At 52.2% G+C, this 21,112-nt stretch overlaps 1 protein-coding gene across 7 annotated transcripts in view; it reads right to left on the minus strand.

The window, feature by feature from the left end:
* Nucleotides 1-21,112, minus strand: part of NOL4L (nucleolar protein 4 like) — a 125,263-nt gene that overhangs the window by 63,375 nt on the left and 40,776 nt on the right. For 2 of the 7 annotated variants that reach the window (XM_084777387.1, XM_084777394.1), the window contains exons 2-3: nt 12,267-12,422; nt 6,408-6,519 (exon numbers count right to left, since the gene is read on the minus strand). In XM_084777387.1, the coding sequence (XP_084633513.1) occupies nt 6,408-6,519; nt 12,267-12,422 (268 nt within the window). Of the gene's footprint in view, nt 1-6,407; nt 6,520-12,266; nt 12,423-13,083; nt 13,225-17,526; nt 17,547-20,195; nt 20,708-20,761; nt 21,022-21,112 lie in introns of those variants that run through there. The other 5 variants (XM_084777390.1, XM_084777389.1, XM_084777391.1 and 2 more) reach the window with 5 other exon arrangements.

Genomic DNA, 21,112 nt, shown 5'->3' on the forward strand with positions numbered 1-21,112 from the left:
GAATGGGGACTGGTCTGTATTCTGATCTTTTCTATCATAGAAATATTCTGAGAGATAAAGTTTATGGGTCAAAAAGCAAATATGACTCTTGAATCGCCACTCAAGGTACCCAGGACATCATCCTGGCTGTCTATTCCCTGGGCATCTCCTGTCCACACAGGTCTCAGGCCAGGCTGGTTTTGCCTTACGCTTTCCAGCACAGGATCTGCATTTCATCAAAGGGTTAGGATCTGAGTCAAATGAAGTGACAGCAACTCCCCACTGTGTCCAGCCTGCCCACCTCTGCTACCACCACGTCCAGGAGACATGTTGTAGGGGAGGCCGGGGACAGGTCCAAGGTGCAAAGGTGATTTGCTCCGCTTACCCCTCCAGAGCCAGCACCCAAACAGAAGAGGCCTCCGCACCCAACCACCACTGGAAGCCACAGGGGACAAACACTCGTGCAAAATGTCTAACACAGTGTGAATATGATGAATCTAAAATGGCTCAGTGAAACACTACAGTCGGGAAAGCCTCTGAAATACAGGGGCAAAGTCACCCCAGGAAGGAGCCCTCCGGTGTGGCTGGGGAAGCTACAGCCTGGAAGAGACTGGTCCCAGACCAGACTGGGCCCAAGACTTCTGTGTGCCCTTTTTTGTTGTGATAAATGTATTTTAGTAGATTTGGATAACTGATAGGAACATATATCTCAAGGCCACAAGCCCTAAAACAGGTGAAAGGGAAGAAGCTTACTGTGTTTCCCTATAAAGCTCTCAAGTCTTACTTGTGCACAAATACATGTTTGCTGGTCACCTATGGGTCTGACACAAGTTCACACTGATGATGATTCTGACTCAAAAAGGTAGCTATCAAATCCATGTCAGCCCAATGGAAAAAAAAGGAATGGAGCATTATTAGCGCTAATGAGCCATTTGTGAGTCCATGCTGCCCCTGGCCTGCCTTTCCACTCTCCAGGTTTCACCTGCAGACTGAGCTCAGACACCTGACACTGACTGCATGAGTGTGTGTGGGCACTGCGCAGACGGTGAGGAGGGGTGCTTTCTGTACTCTACCTTTTCTGAGTGGGGCAGGAATCCTGTGCATATCAGCCTAGCTGGCTCTTGTTCCCCTTGTCCTCAATAGACCACCATCAGCCTAGCCTTGACTTCCTTAGCCCCAGGGAGCTCCGAGGCCCCGCTCTAACAAGGTTGACTGAGTTGGAGGCAACATATTAGGTAAGTGACTCCAGGGACACTGAGATGTGGTCACAGACAGGAGCCATGTTTCTGTCTGTAAATCATGGTGTTTCTGTCTGAGAAGTGTGAATTCATTTTAATTTCCTCAAAGGTGAAGTTGTCTGGTGTGAAGCTGCTGAACAGCATGGAAGCTGTAAAGGGCCAGCTAGCCTCTGATGGCCGTGGTCACACAGGGCTCTGTGCCCTTGGCCATCCACACAGGCAGGATGTCCTGATGCAGCTTACATCATACCTGATAGCCAGGGCTACTTGCCAAAAAGCACTAATAAAGCGGATGACAGTTTGGCTAAGGGGGGGAAACCCTAAAAGAACAGTGACCAGGATGGTGACCTGGAGGCAGAAGGAAAGGGTCTGTGCTCCCCAGCATCTCCACGAGGCAGAAGATGCTTCTGGGGGCCCAAAAGAAGCCAGGAGTGCTCTGGAAGAGGTGTGGAAGATGTCTGTGGCAGGGAAGCAGGTGAACAGAGCTATCAGGGAACACCCGCACTGGTGGGTCATAAAGCACCTAGTCTGTCAGTGCCAGGAGTGTGTATCCTGTTTGGGTAGCAGTGCCAAGGTGGGCAGGGGACATTTCCAGTGAGGAAGGGAGCCACAGAGCTGGCATGGGAGGTCAGGACTGGATCACCACAGTGAGGGGAATGACAGAAAGGCTAGGGGGGCCCCATGAGCTCCACATATGGTGAGTGGAGAAATAGCAGATGCAAAGCCAGTGGTAGCCCAGTGTGATCTCACAGGTGGGAAGGATGTCATGCCAAGCAAGTTAAGGAAGAGTGTAAAGAGGAAGAAAGGGATTCCCTGGGCTATCTGGACAAGGTGGTCCCCTGTGCCAACGCACGTGGTGGTCATGCCTGGTCTGCGGCAAACAGCCTGATGCCACTGCACTGGACACTGTTACTCGGGAGAGACGAGAGTTAAGAGTCATCATCAACACTGAGGCTAAGTGAGGCCCCAGGCTGCTAGGAAAAGAGGCTGAGGAAGTGCCACCAAGCAATATTTCAACACCCCCTTGCCAAGGAAAATGCTAAGGTCATATGCTAAGCCTGGCTCTCAGGGGATAGGACAGGCCAAGCCAAGCTCAACCTCCATGGTGGATACCAATAGCACCTGTCAATCAACACAGATTCCAAAAAGGAAGGGTCTCCTCGCTCTCCAGGTGCCCACTCTCAACCGTTTACCTAAAGAACTCTTCAGCCCAGAGATGACACACATTTCCAGGCCAGGAGCATAAGAGCTCTGTTGGGCACCGGAAGGCATGAGCATGAGGGGCAGAGAAGCCACGAGACCAGCCAGCCTTGTGGAGTTCAGACCTGGAAACAGAACAGGGATCCCAAGCCTCGTTTGGAGTGGGTGGGCAAGTTCGGGGTGCCCTGTAGAGTGGGGGTCTCTTTTGTGTTCTGCATCTCCGGGGCTCATATTTACTACTTACTGCATGAAGGGGAAGAAGAGGCTGAGAAACAAGGAGGAATGAACAGGGTGGGACAGGGTGTATGGGACTCCATTAGAGCCAAGAAGCCTCTGGAGTAGCTCAAGAAAGCTTTTTGGGCTGGAGAGATGGCTCAGTGGTTAAGAGCGCTGTCTGCTCTTCCAAAGGACCCAGGTTCAATTCTCAGCAGCCAAAACTGTCTGTAATTCCAGTTCCAGGGATTTTGACACCTTCATACCAATGCACATAGAATATAATTAAATACATTACTATTTTTTTAAGATTTATGTATTTATTATTATGCATACGGTGTTCTGCCTGCATGTATACCTGCAGGCCAGAAGAGGGCATCAGATCTCATTATAGATGGCTGTGAGCCACCATGTGGTTGCTGGGAACTGAACTCAGGACCTCTGGAAGAGCAGACAGTACTCTTAACCTCTGTGAGCCATCTCTCCAGCCCCAGATAAATTATTTTTAAAAAAGAAAGAAAGAAAGCTTTTCAAAGAGTATAAAAGACTTGGGAGTAGATTTCTCATCCAAGGAAACTGAGCACTTCCTAAGGAAGCCCCAGGAAATGGGTGCTAGTCCTAATGATCCCTCGTTGCAGATAGGACACCCGCACACAGAAAGCTTTTGCAGCTCCCACTGCCACAGGGGGAAGGAAGGCCAGCCAGCAAGGCAAGAGAGAAGCGAGCAGCGGGCAAGAATGCATCTACAAAGTACTGGAAGGAGGGATCTAGGGCCAGCTTGGTCCTGGGAGCTGCACGTGTGTCTGATTCACTTGCTCCAGAGGAAGCCGAGCCTAACCTGTGCTGTTCATTGCCAGCTCAGAGTCTGCAGCCACGTCACAGTGTGTGGTCACAGCAGGGAAAGCAGGAATATACCTCTGCCCAGAAAGTCCATGGGATCAGTTCCCATGGAATTGGTGGGAGAGGTTGTGGTGTGGAGGCCCTGGAATTCAAGGACTTCCAGGCCCTCTGCAGCTTGCTTTGTTTATGCTCCTGGTGTGGGGTGGGGACTGGGGGCTGCTGGGCCCCACACTCCACTGGGGCCACCCTGCTTCCTCCTTTTCTTTCCAGCTTGAGGCCAGGAAGCCAGATAGTCTCCCAGCAGCCCCAGAGGAGACTCCATCCTGTCCCCTGTCCCCCTCCGTCCCCACCTTCCTGGGACAGGAATAAGAGGCCTGCCTCTGGCCAGGGGGAAGGGAGGGGCAGCAGGCAGGGATGCAACCTGAGGGAGTGCAGTGGGGTAAAGATCTGACCTTGGGTTCTTGTCCGGGAGAAAGCTGGCAAGAAAGATCCCAGGGGCTGGTGCCTCAGGCCATGGAGCGGCCAGGGAGCCTTTTGGACTTTAGAGTCTTCTACTGGCAGCCCAGAAGCCAGTCTTTCCCTTTTAAACCTAGCTTGTGGATGAGCCCAGCTCTTTTGCTCAGGGTTGGGGTTAGGCACTGCTGACCTTACCTTTGTGGCCACTTGCTGCAAGTCTAGGGGGACCTGGAAGCCATCTGGGCCTGAGCATCACAACTCAACACAAGGCCCATGTTCCCGAGGTGTCCACAGAGCTCCAGGGCCCTGCAGAGTGGGCTCCTTTTGTGCATCTGCATCACCACAGCCCCGAGAGGAAGGCATTCCTTCCACTCTGCTGATGAGAGAGTCAGTTCTGCTTCCCTCCCCAGGGAGGTAGAGAGGGAGACTGGGTGAGTGATTTCCCACAGCACCTCTTTGGGTCTTGGTTTCCCTGGCTATATGCCATGACTGGCAACTCATAGCTGTTATGGGCAGGGGATTCTCAGAGAGGCTGCTTAACCCGCTGTGGAACACACACACGGCAGGGAACAGGACTGCACAGCAGGTCCCCCCTGGCCTAGGGCCCACTCTGATTTGTCTGTCTGATTTCCTGTAGTCCTCTCTCTGCAGTGGGAAGGTCAGCTGCCTAGGGCTGAGGATGGGCAGGCACCTGTCCTCTTTCCTGTCAAGGCAAGCGCCAGGAGAGAGGCTCAGCACGAAGTCCTCAGGCTGGTTTATACTCTATACAGTTCCCGGCTGTGAGCGACCTTCCCTTCCCCCCTCGCCCCTTCTCCTCCTTCTCCTCCTTCCTTGGGCTTAAGGTGGGAAGGACCCTCCTAAGGCGGGGGCTGCCGGTAGAGAGAGGAAGCACATGGCTGCTGGGCGGCCCACAGAGGCGCCCACAGCCTGAGGACCTTGCGGCCTTTCAGGAGGAGCACCCTCCTCACAGGTGTAAGCAGAGCAGGAGAGTGGGGAGACCTGCAGTCCCCCAGGGCAGCCTTGCCTCTGTTTCTTCAGGCAGCAGTTTTGCACCCGACTCCTCCAGTTGCTATGGAAACAATTAGGGCAGGAATAGGAGGGGACCAGCATACTTGGGTGGGCAGGATCCAGGCAGCCAGCACCAGGGCACAGACCCGCAGTGTGGGGAGTGAGCGCAGAAAAGCCCTCTAGGCCCAAGATAATCCTTGGCCCTGGGGCTAGGCCATGCGTGATAGGGTCACTCTCCCATACTAGAGCTCTGTGCCAGGCTCACAGATGACCTCTCAAGTCTATCAGACTTCTAAGTAGGGACCCTTATTGACCCCGGTGCGCAGAGCTGACACCCACACCCACACAGTCTGGCCCGGGAGCTTGCTCTCAGCAATAGGACCAGCATCGTCATGCCTTGGGAAATGTTTAATGTGCCTGGTAGGCAGCTGTTGTCTAGTGGCTCCCAGGTAGCAAAAGCCTCCAGATTTGGTGAGTCAGCAGGTGTCACAAGTTGCTCGAGTGCCTTGGGGGCACTCAGAGGAAAGTCCTGCTTGTTGCCAATCGCCTGCAATCTGGTTAGCATCGCTTGGCTGATGTTTCTCTCACCAGGTGGGTAGATGCCATCAAAAGTCTACCTGGATAAGTAGCTTACTCTCCATTCCTACTTTGGTCTCATGGTCGGGCAACTGCCCCCATGCCCTTTGCCCTGTTGACGCCAGGAGAGAGAGTCACAGTATGTTATGGGAAGGCCTGACCAGTATACTACCCCCCTACCCCGCCCCAACCCACAACACACTAGAGCCATGATAACCATGACCAAATATTCTGGCCCATGTTACAGTCAAAGCCAGCTGCAGTCAGACAAGCTCTGATGGGCTGCTGAGGTTGATAATGGTGGGAGATACTGAAGAAGGACCCCTGATGGTCTCACTGGGTTGAACAGAACAGGGGACAACTTCAGCTAATCTCAAGTGGTCTGTCCATTTTCAATCCTAATCAGTCCTCACTGATCTTATTGGAGGTCACTTGGGTATGCACAGGGAGGGAGGGAAGGAGAGCCCAACACAGGCAGGTATTAAGGACAAAGGGGTAAGAACATGCCTCTCAGGGTGTGTGTCTGTCTTCAGAGACCCAGATTCATGCATACATGAGGGGCAGGGCCAAACAGCTGGGATGGCAGAGCCCAGAGAACAGGACGAGTGGCCCTTACTTAACAGAAAATTGGTGGGAGGAGAGAGACCAGCCTCAGCCTTAAGGGCAGATGGCTGTTGACTGTGAAACTGTGTGGAGGTGCACACACAGGCTCAGCACTTGAGGCAGGAGGCTGAGAGTTAGGAGCTAGCCTGGGCTATACGGCGCAACTCTGTCTCAACAATAAATAAATGAACAAGTAATTACTTAATTAAAAAGACAAATCCAAACAAGGTTCTTGGGGGCAGTGCTACCACCCACACTGGCACCTGGGGGACCCATCTGCTACATGGCCCCCACCTTTGGGCTCCGGGCCGCTGGAGTTAAAGTGCATCCTCTTCTGGCATTCCGTGCAGCTCATGAGGAACCGAGTCACAGCCTCTCTGGGGAGGAAGGCGTAGGTCTCCGCGATCTGCCAGAAAACAGTTTGCACGTCATGTGCCACCTTGGAGGCAACTTAGTCGCCAGTAACACAAGGGGCCAATGGCCTACATTCCTTTCTGTAAAATGAGCCACTTGTTTGTTTGTTTTTTAACTTGAATAAAGAAGATTGAAAATTGAAAATGAAAAGCATTTAAGCATGATCTAGTTTTTAACCTCTAATAAATAAAATTCTCAGAACATTTTATTGCTGCCACTAAAAGGCGAGCTTTTGAACATTGCTCTAGAATACAACAACCTCTCCCCTTAGAGAGATATAAACTAAGACTGACTTGTAAATTCACTGGCCTAGGGGCAGGGCCAGTGTTCTCCCATTGGTGTCCTGGCTAACTCACATACCAAGAACCTTTCTAGGCACAGCTATAGGATGTTGGTTTACAGGTATCCAATTTTCCACACTCTACCACTTGGGGACCTTCACGTTCCTCCTTGTAGCTAAGGATTCAGTTGAGGTCACACAGCTTTTGAGAGGTCACATCCCCCCCTCCCCCCATACTGAGGGAGGGGAGCTGGAAGGAAGGTGGAGATGGAGTGCAGGGAACATGAAAATGCCGGTAAGAAGCAGGGCAGGGTGTGGGCCTGCAACTCTAGCAAGGGGGTCAGTTTTGCTCTAGGTTTTGGGAAACTGTCTAGTGTGGCCGTCCACGGTGTCCATAGTGTCCCTTTGATGCCAGAAGCACCCTGATAGCTGCCTAGAGCCCAGGCTCTCCCGCTCTTCTCCACTAAGGGGCAGCATCACCCAAGCATTCCTGTCCTTACCACAGCCAGAGAGAAAGTTGGCTAAGGGCTTTGGGGCCACTCTGGACTATATTGGGCCCTGTGTGGCCAGCACAGTCTGCCTCTATAGGGACGAGGGACAAGGATTTGTGGACACCCTGACTCCCTCCTGGAAGGGGAGGAGAGAGCAGAGGTGGGGTAAATAGAAGGCTAGGGTGCCCCAGGCTGCAGCAACCCTCTAAGGACCAGCCTTCACGGCTTAAGCCTAGCCACTGGCCTGCTCCCCGCCCTGCAGAGTTCCACGTCTACTCCCGCCAGCTGCACACTAGAGTTAATTTTGGTGACACAGTTGTTACTTCTCAGCTGATTCGATGCTCTGCAGAGCAGGCAGTCTCTTTGATGAGTTGTCTCCCTTCTAAATCCCCTGATTGTCTTGCTCTGGAGGCCAAGGCCAAGGGCGAACCCTTGCATCTCTGCAGCCACAGATGGAAGAACCAAAATGGAGGAGGAGGACGACAAGGCCTCCTTGGGGAATGAGGGCTGGGAGGTGGGGTCTTTCTGCTAGGCAAGTAGGCGTCCTCTCCCTCGCCTAGACTCTGGACGGCGCTTCCAGAGTGTGCTGCTGATTTGGGAACAGTGAGCTCGGCTGTAGAAGGGCAAGAGGTCATGGCATGTCCCAGGCAGACCAGGGCTTGGGCTGATGGCCAAAAGATGGGCTCCTAGACTCCCCTGAGATACTGCTCCCAAAGTTAGGCCTCAGAAGAGCTGATTGGTTATGGGGAAGAGAGCTGTAGTTGGCTGGAAGTGGGCTGGGTGAGGTTCATGCCAGAGACAAATCAAGCTTGTTTGCTCACCTGCACTGGACAGACACTTTCAAAGGACTCGAGAACAGCCTTCTGGCCAGGCTACTCTGCACACTGGGTGAGCATGGCTGTCCTTGCTTCCTGGCCTGCAGAGTGTACAGGAGTCTGTCCCCAGAGTGGGATGATGACCACAAGATCTGGTCTTGGCTGGGCCCCCAGCGGTGGACCATGGGGATACATCTTATGGCCCTGGGTTCCACAGGGGAGTGGGAGAGGTGGGATGTCTTTGGAGCCGTCAGAGGGTGGGACAAAGTGTCAAAGGAAGCCTGGGGAGTTAGTTCTGTACTGCCACAGGAACCAGTGGGACAGCACACTGTCCCCTCTTCTCTCATTTCCCACAGCATATTTTGGTTCACCCTTTGGTTGGTCAGCACTAGAAATGGAGCCTCTATTTCTGTTTGAGTGCCTGGATGCCACAGGCCCATGGGCCCACACAAAAAAAAGTGAGACCAGAAAGGCAATGCTCACAAGCTCACAAGAGGATGGTGGCTTTCAGATGGTTTCAGACTCTGCTCTGGAAATAGACACGAATGTACAAAACAGAAGGCGAAGCACGCCTGTGTGTTTCCAGGATGCTTGTCTTGGGTAGGCTTCCCTCGGCTGTCCGGAGTGGCCTGCTGTGCTGCTCTCAGTCTCCCGCCAGGACCCTGAAACCATGTATGGATTTCCCTTTTCTATTTTTCCTAGTGTTAAGAACTGAGAGGTTTCACAGGCGGGGAGAGAAGAAGCTATTTGCAGAGTCACTGACTTGTAAGGCCCATTTTCACTCCCCAACGCAGAAGCCAATAGAGCCTGCTTAGGCAGGGAGGTGGGATGGGTACGTGTGTGTGTGGGGGGGGGGTGGATTTCACCACTTTAAAGATCCCTCCTTCTGCCTTGTGGTGAATTAGCACATGGTGTCCCTGGAGTACCTGCTGACCACATCTGGCCCCAACTCCAAAGTGGCCTGGGTAGCCAGATCTGGGCTCTGGAAAGCCGATCTGGCCTCTAGCATCCCTGGAGAGGATTCTAAAAGGGTTCCTCCAGCCCAGACTGGCCAAGATGGGGAAAGCCTGTGGGGAAAGGGCTCAGGGAACTTGAAGCCACTTGGAACTTCCCCATGTTTGGCAGCAGCAGTGAGACTCCTGGGATCCTTGGACCCTCAGGTCACGTGGGAGAGGCTATAGGCTCGCTGCTCAAAAGGGGCTTCCTTCTGTATCATCTGACGGAAATGCATTCCGCCCTGACTCTAAAAACTAGAGGACTTAAAAGCTCCTAACCTTTCCTCTCCCCTCTAATTTATGGCTGAACCACTGCCAGAGAGACTCTCACTCCACTGGGTGTGGTGGCACGCACCTTTCATCTCAGCCCTGGGGAGGCAGAGGCAGGCAGATGGCTGTGAGTTCAAACCTAGTCTCAAAGCGAGTCCAGGACAGCCATGGCTACACAGAGAAACCCTGTCCCTAAAAACAAACAGAAAAGATTCCCTCTTCCACTGAGGAGCTGGCCTCCTTTAGCGCCTTGAACAAGGCTACCCCCACTGCCCTACTATTCCCAAACTCAACAATATTTCAGGCTAAGAATTTGAAAGTCCTTGTACCTTATAGATGGAAAAGCAGACCCAGGATTCAGGTTTGGCAAAATATATGGTAACAGACCCAAAACCACTCATCCAAGGGTGTGATGAAACCCTGCAGTGCCAGGCTGTGTCTCTTTACAGCCATCAGCACAGAGTTTGCTTGGGGGCTCTTTCTAAAGGCTGGGGAGGGAGGGGGCTCATGTCTACAGAGCAAGACTGAGGAGCCAGGCCTGGGAAATGGAAGCAGATGAATGGAAAGGGACAAAACATCCAGGTACAAGCTCTGCCCCAGAAACAGGAAGAGGGTGACACAAGGAAGGTGGCAGATGGGAAAGAGAGGGAAGGGTGAGGAGGCACAAAGGGGAAGGGGGAGAGAGCACAGGCTCCTTGGCCTCGAATTGCTGCAGGAGGGCCCTGGCCTGCTGGGCTCAGCCTTGGCCCTGTGCTGAAATTCCAGCTGTGTGTGCAGCTCAGCCGGCTCCATGCCAGTCATGTGCCAGCTCCAGGCTGGGCAGGGAAATGGGGCACATGGCAGCATATGGACCAAAGCCAGGAAGTGCAAAGGGCTAGCTGTCTTCTTGGCCCAGGAGCACAGGGCTGGCAGGACCAGTCCAACTCAGCCCCAGCCTCTGTATGTCTCAGAGGCCACAGACCCCACTGAGGAGTACCTGTGGGCAAGGCTGGTGCTGGGCACAGAGGAACCCGGGAAGCCACCAGACCCAGAAAGCCAAGCCACACACCTGAAAACAGTGTGGCCGGCTGGACAGATTGCCGCAGAAGACCTGTGGCAAGCAAGGCTGGATACTGGCCAGCTGCCTGCCTCTGAGCACCAGCTGAGTGACCTCAGAATGCTGTGGCTCTCGCCTTAAAATGAGGCTATAGGTGTCCCTGGTTCACACCTGTGGCCTTCACATGGGTCAGATTTAAGAAGTGAGGTTGGAAAGGGCTGAGGATGGAGCCTGGCACACATGGAAGGCCAGCATCACAACAGGCTCAATGATGAGAAAACACAATCTTCTCAATCCCAAGGGTCCCTGCTAGTCCCAGACTCATGGTCGTCACTTGGAAACACCCTCAGGCTGGCTTCCTTTCTTTCAGGCACATATACTGGATAGCAGGAGGGGTGTAAAGATAAGATGACCACCTGGTGGCCCTCAGCTTGCTTCCTCACTTCTCTGAGGCTCCCAGCAGAGATAGCTCAGTGGCTAAGAGCACTGGCTGCCCTTCCAAAAGGAGCAGTTCAGTTCCCAGCAGTCACAAGGCAACTTACAACAGTCTGTAACTCCAGCCCCCCTATACCTAATGCCCTCTTCTGGCCTCTGTGGATACTGCATTCACATGGTGCACAGACAAAGAAAGTCATCTGAGGACAAGGATATCTGGAATTTTGGAGTCTGTGAATTGGGTCACATGGGAAAATCATACCTACACAGGCCACCTCCACTACAGCCCAAGGCTGCCTACATACAGCACTCGGAACACTCACAGCTGGTCTAGGTGGGCAAGCCTGGACCTAGAAAGACAGAACTATAGGATTCTAAAGACAATGTCAACATGGAGGCCTGGAAGATACCGGCTGCCTGCTACTCAGGTGCTCTGTGACCTTGGACAGGTGACTTGAGGTTCTGGGCCTGTTTCTTTACATAGGGAATGAACCATAGTAACTTAGTCACAGGATGCCCTTCAGGGCTCAGCTGAGAATAAAATGCCTGGCTGTGGGCTCAGAGCTGGGCCTGAGCCATGGGTACGGACTTGGATGCAGGGCCCATTCGGGAGGGAAACCTTTGCCTAGTAGGTTCCTCCTGAAGGGCGGGGCCGCTGCTCTATCACAGCCCTGTTTTCCACCTCCCTCATGCATAATATTTCTCTAGATAGACAATCCGTTTCTTTCTGTCCTTTGAAAGGTGGCCAGTATACGTGCTGCCTTCTCCAGGAGCCCCACCCCCTAGGCTTAGCACTAAATGTCCAGAGCTAGCACGATCTTCGCTGAGCCCTCCTAGGGTGCTTGTTCTATCCAAGCTGGTCTCGGAGCGTTTCTCCTCCTTTTCAGTATATCTCTTTGCCTTCAGCCTCTTCCCCCAAATCCAACTGTGACCTCCTGAAGGTAGGAAGCAGGCCATCAGACCCAGAGCCTCTGGGGAACTCACAGGGCTGGCTTACACATAGGAGGCATCTAGGGCAGGCTGGCAAGGGGCTCATGCCATGCTGTGGGAGCGCTGGCCCCTGCAATTCCTGTTATCTGTGCTCCCCCAGCAGGCTACAAGGGGCTGAAACTGGGGAGAGGAGGGTTTCCTCCCTGCCCTGCCTCTCTCCTCTCTCCTCCCTCCTTCCCTCCCTCTCTCTCCCTCCCTCCCTCCCTCCCTTCAACCTGCTTCTCCTTTGTGCTCTGACCGCAGGGCCCGCCCCTCACCCTGAGAGCCATCTCTGGCTGCCATGCCCTTGCCCCATGCCCCCCTGGATCCCCAAAGGCCGCTTCATCACGCCTCAGCTCCCAGCCCCCCTCCCACCCAACATGTGCGGAGCCCATGGCCTCCTGCCAAGGCCCGGGGCTGCCAGCAGAGGCAGAGACAGCAATCTCACCGCTCGGTAGGTTTTCTTCTGCCCAGCATGCTTGGGGGCTTTGCCTGGCTCTGCAGAGCTCTCCACGTGCATCGAGTAGATGATGTCAAAGAAATCTTCCACCACAGCAACCCGTTTCAGAGAGATGCCCTCGGGCTCCGACAGGCCATCTGCCCCCTGCAAGCGACAGGGTGGACAAGCCATGTTAGTGTCAGGGCTGATGGAGGGTGAGAGCTGGGCCCCAGGGCCAGGCCACAGGTCAGGGGAGGGGGCAGGGTCTTTGCTGCTCCCTGACCCAGCATGGCCTCCAACAGTCCCAGCTAGGGGCTGGGGAGAGAGGGAGCCCACTGGATTTGGGGAGAGGGTGGCTGAGGGGGCTTCTAAATCTGCCAGCAACAATGGGCAGAGAAACACGACAACACAAGTACAAATTAGGAAACCAAGAGGCTCCATGTTCACAATTCAGACAGATTGTGCCAGACTCCCAGAGAGCTCTCGAATCACACACTGTGCCAAGACCATCCTAGAAGTCTCTGGGGAGGAGGAGTGCTAAATAGATGCAGCCCCATCAGAAGCTTGCCAATTAGCAGTAACCTTTCACTGTGGTCCTGGGCTGGGGTCCCGAGGGGACCGGCTCCCATCACCTGGGTGGCTCCTGCCTTCGCCCAGGCCCTTCCAAGAACCTTGTCATCATTTTCCTCCCTCCCCACTCCAGCAGCTGAGCGCCAGCCACAGCACCCAGGCTCTTTGTGTGGGGAGGTGTACGAAAAACAGGCTGGAGGCCATGCGGCTGTGGCAGGACTGGGAGCCCGGTGGCCATGGGCCCCAAGCCTCTTACCAGACTGTAAGCTGGCCCAACAAGGTATGCCAAAATGGAGGCTGACAGCTGTGGGAGGTACTTGTGCCTCATCCCCACACCTGGTGAGGGGAGAGGCCAAAGCTCTAGTAGAGGCCAGTGCGCCATGGAGGTGTTTCCTGGTCCACAGAGTATGAGGTGCATTAGCCTCGGTCACCATCTCCCTTTGGGCAGGTTGGGAAGGCTCCAGGGGGCGCTTCAGAGATCTAGAACAAACAGTGTGGGAGGAGGGTGGACGTCACACCCAGAGATGCAACTCCAGGATAATTCTTCCCCAGAGGTTGCAGGCTCGTCCTGCCCTGCATCCTGTGCAGAGGTGGAACTCATCTGCACACCAAGAAAAATGCCTGGCGAATAACTGCTGCTGAGCAGGTAGCTGGCTAGCGGGGGGGGGGGGGGGGGCAGGGGGGGCGGAGCAACGTGGTCCGGACACACTCTGCTCCACCATGTAGGTGCCATGTGGCCCTGAGGAGTTGTCGTGTTGCCTTGAGCCTCATGCCTTTCATCTATGAAAGGGGAATAAAGCATTCTACTGCCCACAGACTTCTGTGAGGACAAAATGAGACATGGCAGCAGCACTTGTACCAAGCCTGGGAGGCAGGGCTACTTCCATAAACACTGTCATTAAGAAATACTTTGGAGTGGGCGTGGTGGTGCGTGCTTGCATGTAGATCTCTGTGTGAGGGCAGCCTGGTCTACATTTAGCAAGTTAGACATCCAGGGCTACATAAGAAAAGAGACATTGTATCCCCCCCACCCAAAAAGGTGCTTTGTAGTTGAATTTCCCTGAGTGTACGGTAGAGCTGAACATTACAGCCCTGGAAGGTTGTGATGCTAAGGACCTGCTGGGAACAGGCAGAGGATGGACACAGGCCCTCAGACAGTCTAAGGAGAACACGGGGCTTACCAGCATGCCACAGAGACAGACATGCAGTAATGGCAGGCAGAGTGGGAGTGTTTTTGCCATTGGCCTGCTTGGGGCATCTGTGGTGTGGGCTGATGAAGCCTAGAACTCCTAGGCAGCATCTCTGCACCCTGGGCTATGGCCTCGGTAGCCTGATATAGCCCTCTTACCAGTCAGGTCCTGCATCAGTGGGGACCTCTCAGACACCAGGCATCTATGTAAGCGCATAAGTGCATATGCAATGCGTGGGTGCTGGAAAGCTACACGCTGGCCCATCCATCACTGCTCTGTAACTACGCACAAAGCCGCAGCTTCCGGACGGTCACTTACGAGATGAACTATAAAATTACACATCGTTTCAGGTTCACACTCACCAGCACTCGCTTTTACCTAATTCTCAGGGAATCTCAGACCTCTGAAGCCCTAAGTGGTCTTTATAGGCTCACCAACGGCCACCATGTCAGTGCTGGGAACCAAACCTAGGCACTTTGAAAGATCAGCCAGTGCTCTCAGCCACTGAGCCACTTCTCCAGCCTCATCTAACTAGAGGTTTACAATGGCAAAAATGAACTTCAAGAAAAAATACAACTGAGCCTTTAGTTTTCAGGCTGCATGTGGCTATGCAGGTGTGCAGTTTATTAAAAAGTCTATTAAGAGTACTTGTGATCCATGTCATCTTCTATAGATCTGTTAAACTTTATTACTTATTTTGTTGTTTTGAACAGAGCATTTGTTGGCCTGCAGCTCACTATGTAGACCAGGCTGGCTCACAAAGAGCCACTTGCCTCGTTCTCTTGAGTGCTGACATTAAAAGTATAAACCACCATGTCCAACTCTAGTCTTTAATTTTGAAAATTATTAATTTTCAGGCTGTGTGGATAGCTCCAGAGGTTAAAACTCTTGCTGCACAGCACGGGAATTTGAGTTTGAGTCACTAGAACCCACTTAAAAAGCTAGGTACAGTCATCCAAGTGCCTGAGGCCCAGTGCTGTTGGTATTGGGGAGAAAGGAGGCTCCCTGGGGCTTGTTGGTCTCCAGCCTGGCTATGGGTTCAGTGAAGCCCGTCTCAAGGGCACACAGTGGAGAGTGACAGAGTGGGGCACCTGACGCCCTTCGATAGCCTCCACGTTAGCACATGGGCATATGCAACATACAGCACACACATGCGAAAGTTAAAGATAAAATAGATGCTGTCATAAAAATGTTAATTTGGGGCTAGTGAGCTGCCTCCGTAGGTGAAGATGCCTGCCACCAAGCCTGATGCCTGAGTTTGATCCCTGGGACCCACATGTTGGAAGAAAGCAACGGACTCCTGCAAGATGCCCTCTGACCTCCACATGCATGAGGCCAGTTTGTTCTACAAAGTTAGTTCTAGGACAGCCAGAGCTACACAGAGAAACCTTATCTTGAAAAATTAAATATCAAAATTCAATGTCAAAAGTATAAAGAAGCATGTTTTACATTTGGTCACCTTGGTCCAGGGGAATACCAATGGGCACATGGCACATGGCACATGGCACATGGGCCTCCCTGCTCATGGGGCTCTCACGCAGAAACATATTCCAGAAGAGGAAGATGTAATCTGGTAGGAAGCGATAAAGAAAACAAGAGAGGTGAACTCTCACCAGCTCAAAAACCCTGGATGGCTCATTTTACTTTTTCTTTTCCTTTGGTTGTTTGTGGGAGGGTTTCTGGGTGCAGCACTGACTTCCCTGGAACTTGCTCTGTAGACCAGGCTGGCCTCCAACTCAAGTCTGCCTGCCTCTGCCTCCTGAGAGTTGGGATTGACTGTGTGCACTAACACCACCACCAGGCTCTTTTTCACTTCTTGATACTGTTTTCTTATCTGTAGATGGGCCTAAAAAAACCCTGATCTAAGGACCTAAGGTCTAAGGTCTAAGGATCAAGTGAGAATGTGTGTGAAGGGATGGTTCACAGCTGAAGTGCTCGCCATGTAAGCAAGAATTCCAGAGCTCAGATCTACGAAATACACGCAGGCTGGCACGGGAGAATAATCTTGAAAGTAAGGTCTAGATTTCATTGAGAGACACTGCCTCAAGAAATAAGCTTTCCAGCCAGGAGTGGTGGCGCATGCCTTTAATCCCAGCACTCAGAAGGCAGAGACAGGTGGATCGCTGTGATGAGACCTCCCAACAATACAATACAATAAGGTAGGATAGAGTGAGGACATGAGCCTCAGTCCTCTACTTGCACACACACACACAGGTGCACACACATGCCAACATGCATACACAGGTGCACACACACATGAAAAAGAAAAGGAGGTAAGAATTTGTGTGAGGCATAGCTTACTAATAAGCTTAGCAGATGACCACCTCCTTCCTCTGGAGTCACTGAGTCTGTCCCTCTGATCGAGTCAGTTACAAACTGGATCCCATGAGGTACCATCGGAAGAGATGCATAGACTCCTTACATTTTTTACAAAAATTTCTCTAGACAGCATTTCTCTGTGTAGCCTTGGCTGTCCTGGATTCACTTTTTAGACCAGGCTGGCCTCTGCCTCCCAAGTGCTGGTCCTTTAATTCTTAAATGATATGCTAAGGCTGCCCTCAAACTTGGAATAAGTTTTTCTTTGAGTTCAAAATACAACTAATGTTTGACAGTTATGGTGGTATACACTATTAATCCCAGCACTTTGGGGACAGAGGCAGGTGGATCTTTGTGAATTTGAGGCCAGCTGGTCTACAGAGTGAGTTCCAGGCCAGCCAGGGCTACAAAGTGAGACCATTTCTCAACACACACACACACACACACACACACACACACACACACACACACACACACACCCAAAACAATTATACCCAAATAAAACAGCAAAATATATTACCCAGTGTCTGTCCTGTCCCTGGCCTGGCCTCCCACCTCTATTCTTAGACACGCTCGGGTAAGCAGTGGCTTTGCACCTGGCCTAATGTGACCATAAAATTATCCCAAGGAAACTTCAAGGGAACATTTATCAGTAACTCCCTCTTTAAAAATGGATTGCTCAGCCAGGTGTAGTGGCACACAGGTGTAATCCCAGCACTTGAGAGCCCAAGTCCGACAAGGGATATAGTCAGTTCCAGCCTAGGACCATACAGGAAGGCTTTGTCAAAACAAAACAACAACAACAACAACAAATAAACCAAGCCAAACCAACCAACCAGATTGCTGCTTTTCAACCCTGGGTCCTGCAATCCACCAGTCTTGGTAGGGGAAGGCCTGTAACAAACGTAACTCAGATCACAACTCAGAGGCATACTTGACAGTCCTCTAGTGCAATGTGGCCAGGAAGATGGTGACAAGGAGATCTGACAGCAGTGACATGCCCTGCACCCATGAAGGTAATGACCTTTATGCTAAATGCTGAGGAGAGGCCGAGAATGCAGACAGGGACATAAGAAGAGAGCCGCGAATTAAGAGACCACAGAGCGCCGTCCCCATAGCCTTGGGAACCTTGTCCATCCTCCCACCCCAACCCTGTACTGAGAATTTTGAGCCTAGAGCCTTTACATACATACCAGGGAAGTGCTCTGCTACTTGGTCCTCCCCAAGTAGCAGGAGCCTTGGGGTGCTCCTGACAACCCACTTCTGCCCAGGACCCACGTCAGCATCATTTAATCCACTGCTCTAAACAAGCTGCACACTGGACTGACAAAAGAAGTTCATTTTACTTATAGGACTGCATCAGAGGGGACCTGGACTTTCCTGACTATCCGTTTCCAGAAATGCTAGGTGGAAATGATGGAGCAAACTGCAGCATTTCATGGGGGAAAGCCATGAAAAATACCCGGTCACTAGGGCTCTTCTTCAGTAGGGAAGAACATTGCCATGGTAACATACGCCATCTATTAGAACCATCCAACTCCAGAACAACCACTCAGACCCAAGCTAACCTAACTGGACATGGTCTTTATTTTAAAAACCAGGGAGCTACCAACTCTTTTTTTCTTTTTTTCTTTTTTTCTTTTTTTTTTTTTTGGTTTTTCAAGACAGGGTTTCTCTGTGTAGCCCTGGCTGTCCTGGACTTGCTTTGTAGACCAGGCTGGCCTTGAACTGGCAGTGATCTGCCTGCCTCTGCCTCCCCAGTGCTGGTATTAAAGGCGCGTGCCACAGCACCCGGCGCCAACTTTCTTAAGACATTGACAACTCCCTTAAAGCCAGCCCATTTGAGTTTTGACCCAAAAGCTGGGTTGCAAGCAACTGAAGCGATCATGAAATGTCCACTTTACATGTAACTGATATTTCAAAATATTTAGAACTCTGGTCCTCAAAGTTTGGGTCCTATATTAGCAGCATTAAGAATGGGCGTTTGGGGCTGGAGATACGGCGCAGTAGGGAGAGCGCTTGTCTAGTAAGCACAAAGCCCTGGGTTAAGTCTCTGGCGCCACATGAACTGTACATGGTGACTTACACCTGTGGTGCAGGCCAGAGCAACAGGACTTCAAGGTAGTTCTCGATTGCCTAGGGCACTCAAGGCTAGCCTAGGCTACATAAGACTCTGCCTCGAAAACAAAACAAAACAAAAACAACCCCAAAAATGCATATTTTCATGGTCTACGTCAGTCTACCAAATCTATGCTCCGAGGTTTTTAAAAAGCCTTCTATCTCCCAGATGACTATAAGCAAAGGATTTTGGGAAATGCTGATTAGGATGTCTCTGTGATTGAGACACGGAGTTAAGTAGCAGTGAAACGGACATCGGTCCCTTATATACAGCCATGTTCTGTGCGTCCAGGCCTTCTATGTTAATATTTTCATCTCTACAGAAGACTACTTTTCCTAATAGGGTAGGGGGAAGAAGACTCTTATTAGGCAATATTGCTATAATTTCAAGAAATCTGGCAAGGTTACTTTAGGGGGGTCTTGGCAGGTGTTTTCTGGCTTCCTCAGTTTCCTTTTAGTGGTCAGCACTCAATGAAAGGACCCGGTGATGTCCAGGGTTGCAGACCACTTAGCAGGCAGGCCTTTAGGCTCCTGCCAGGTGGCCTCGTCCCAATCCTTGGGAGCACCTCTTAGGTAAACCCCTCTGGGGGAATTTTGTCCATCTCCCAGAGAAGTCAATTAACTTGACCCCTGACCTTCATAGCGAGCACAGTACGATTGCTAATGGGTGGGAGTTATGTCCTCATCTCTACAACTTTGAAGTTGCTGGCTGGTAATAAGTTACACACTTATCAAGGTAGAAACACTGTTTCAGGCCACAGGGCACCTTTTAGTATATTATTATTGCTATAATAGGGAACTATGCTTTCCAGCCACAAGGAGGCCATGGTTGAGAAGATGTCTCTAAATAGCAGGGACATTTCTCCAGTGGGTTCCTCCTAAAAGAGAGGAAGGGACCATGGAGAAAGTCCTTAAAATGTGCGCCCTTGGTACATTCCAGATGCAACTCCTAACGAGGCAAGAAAATCAACGGGATTGTTGCTAGAGGACAGCATTAGCCAGCAGCACACACACACACACACACCCCAGGGGGAGAACCTTTGGCTTCTGCTTGTGTGGGAGTTTGGGACTTCAGGGGGTGATTGCACAGGCAAACTCAGTGATGTTGCTCCACCCTATCTAAGCCAGCCAGTAGAGTCTGAGGCTACAGGAACAGCCCCTAGGCAACACTCCTCCCAGATCAGACAGCGCCTGGTCCCCATTTAATCAATTTGGCCAGGACTTGAGGTTGGGAAGTTTCAGGAGAGGCTCTTGCCAAGGTCTTATTCCTGAGTGGAATAAAAGGAGAATCAAAGGGGAGGAGTCAGCCCTGCAGAGGAGTGGCCGAAGGGCTGGAAGGGGGCGGACAGATTTTAAACCACTCAAAACAGAGAACGAAAGAACATCACCCTAAAATCTCTAAAATCTCTCTTAGAGCCCTGGAGAAGCTGGTGATGATTTCTAAGGGGCAGTCAGATGGCAGAGGAGCCCCCCTGCTCAAATACAACAGTGACAGTATTTTTATTTCTCCTCACTGAAAAATATTACCTAACTGAAAACAAGCAATCCCTTCACAACAAGGCTCCCACTAGAATTCTCTGGCCCCCAGGCCTGCAGACCTGCATCGGGCAGTGGGAGGAACCCCCCCCCTTCCATAAATAAATGCATAAGCAAGGCACTGAGGACTCAGTGTGGCACCTGCCTCTCCTCCACCCTTGTGCTCAATCTCCAACTGTTAGTGCGGAGCCCTGCCATCGAGTCGCACCTGCCATCTGGAACAACCTCACATATTCCAAGACCTCCTTTCTGCTTCGCTGAACCTCCATCTTCTTTCAAATCACGCCGAGGAGCGAAATGCACACCCAGGGCCACAGAAGAAGTGCCTGAGATAGATCCCCAAACCACACTGAGGGGTGCCACATCCTTCCAGCTACTTTCAGTAGCTTTTTCCTTTTCAGCTCGTCTTTTCCGCCCCCCGCCCCCCACCTCTTTCTTTTCGCTTTAACTCGGGGAGGTGGGGGCTCCTTTGAGGGAAGGGGAAGGGCAGGGAGTGCAGCAAAGGGCCAAAGCAAGCCTTTTGGGAAGAAGAGCTGAGGAAATAGGTAAAAGGCAGGGAGGAAGCCTCTCCTGGGAGACGGGGACTGGCGGCAGGGGCTTGGCTGATCTGAGCAATAAGGAAGCTCTTAGAAGCCTTAGAACAATCTGGCCCTGCCCTCAGACCAGGAGGAGTTGGGCCTCAGTTTCCTCATGTGTAAAATTACACCATATCCACCACGGCTTTCACTACCTCACAGAAGGGCTGCGGGAACCCCAAAAGAAGCACAAACATGCCTGCCCTCTTGAGACATTCATAAATGACCGCTGTCGTCACCACTGCAGAGGGGCGCCCTCCAAGACACTGGGGACCCGCCTCCCTCAGGAGCCTCAGCCGAGGACTGGGAATGGGGACCGGACCGCTGCAAGGGTTCTAGGCAGAAAGGGGAGGCTCTGAGCCCGACAGGCCCCGCGGGCGGGTCCCTCCGGACCGAGGCGGGCGGCCCGGGTGCGCTAACGAGCAGGGGGCCCCAGGTGCGGGCCCCACCCTGGGCTAGGGGACCGAGGGGGATGGGCGCGGCCCGCGCGCTAATGACTGTTGACAGCGCGCGCAGGGGCTAGCGGGCCGCGCGCGCCGCTGACAGCTGC

Source organism: Acomys minous (genome assembly GCF_964271855.1).
Source record: "Acomys minous genome assembly, chromosome: 3".
Classification (NCBI taxonomy): Eukaryota; Metazoa; Chordata; class Mammalia; order Rodentia; family Muridae; genus Acomys; species Acomys minous.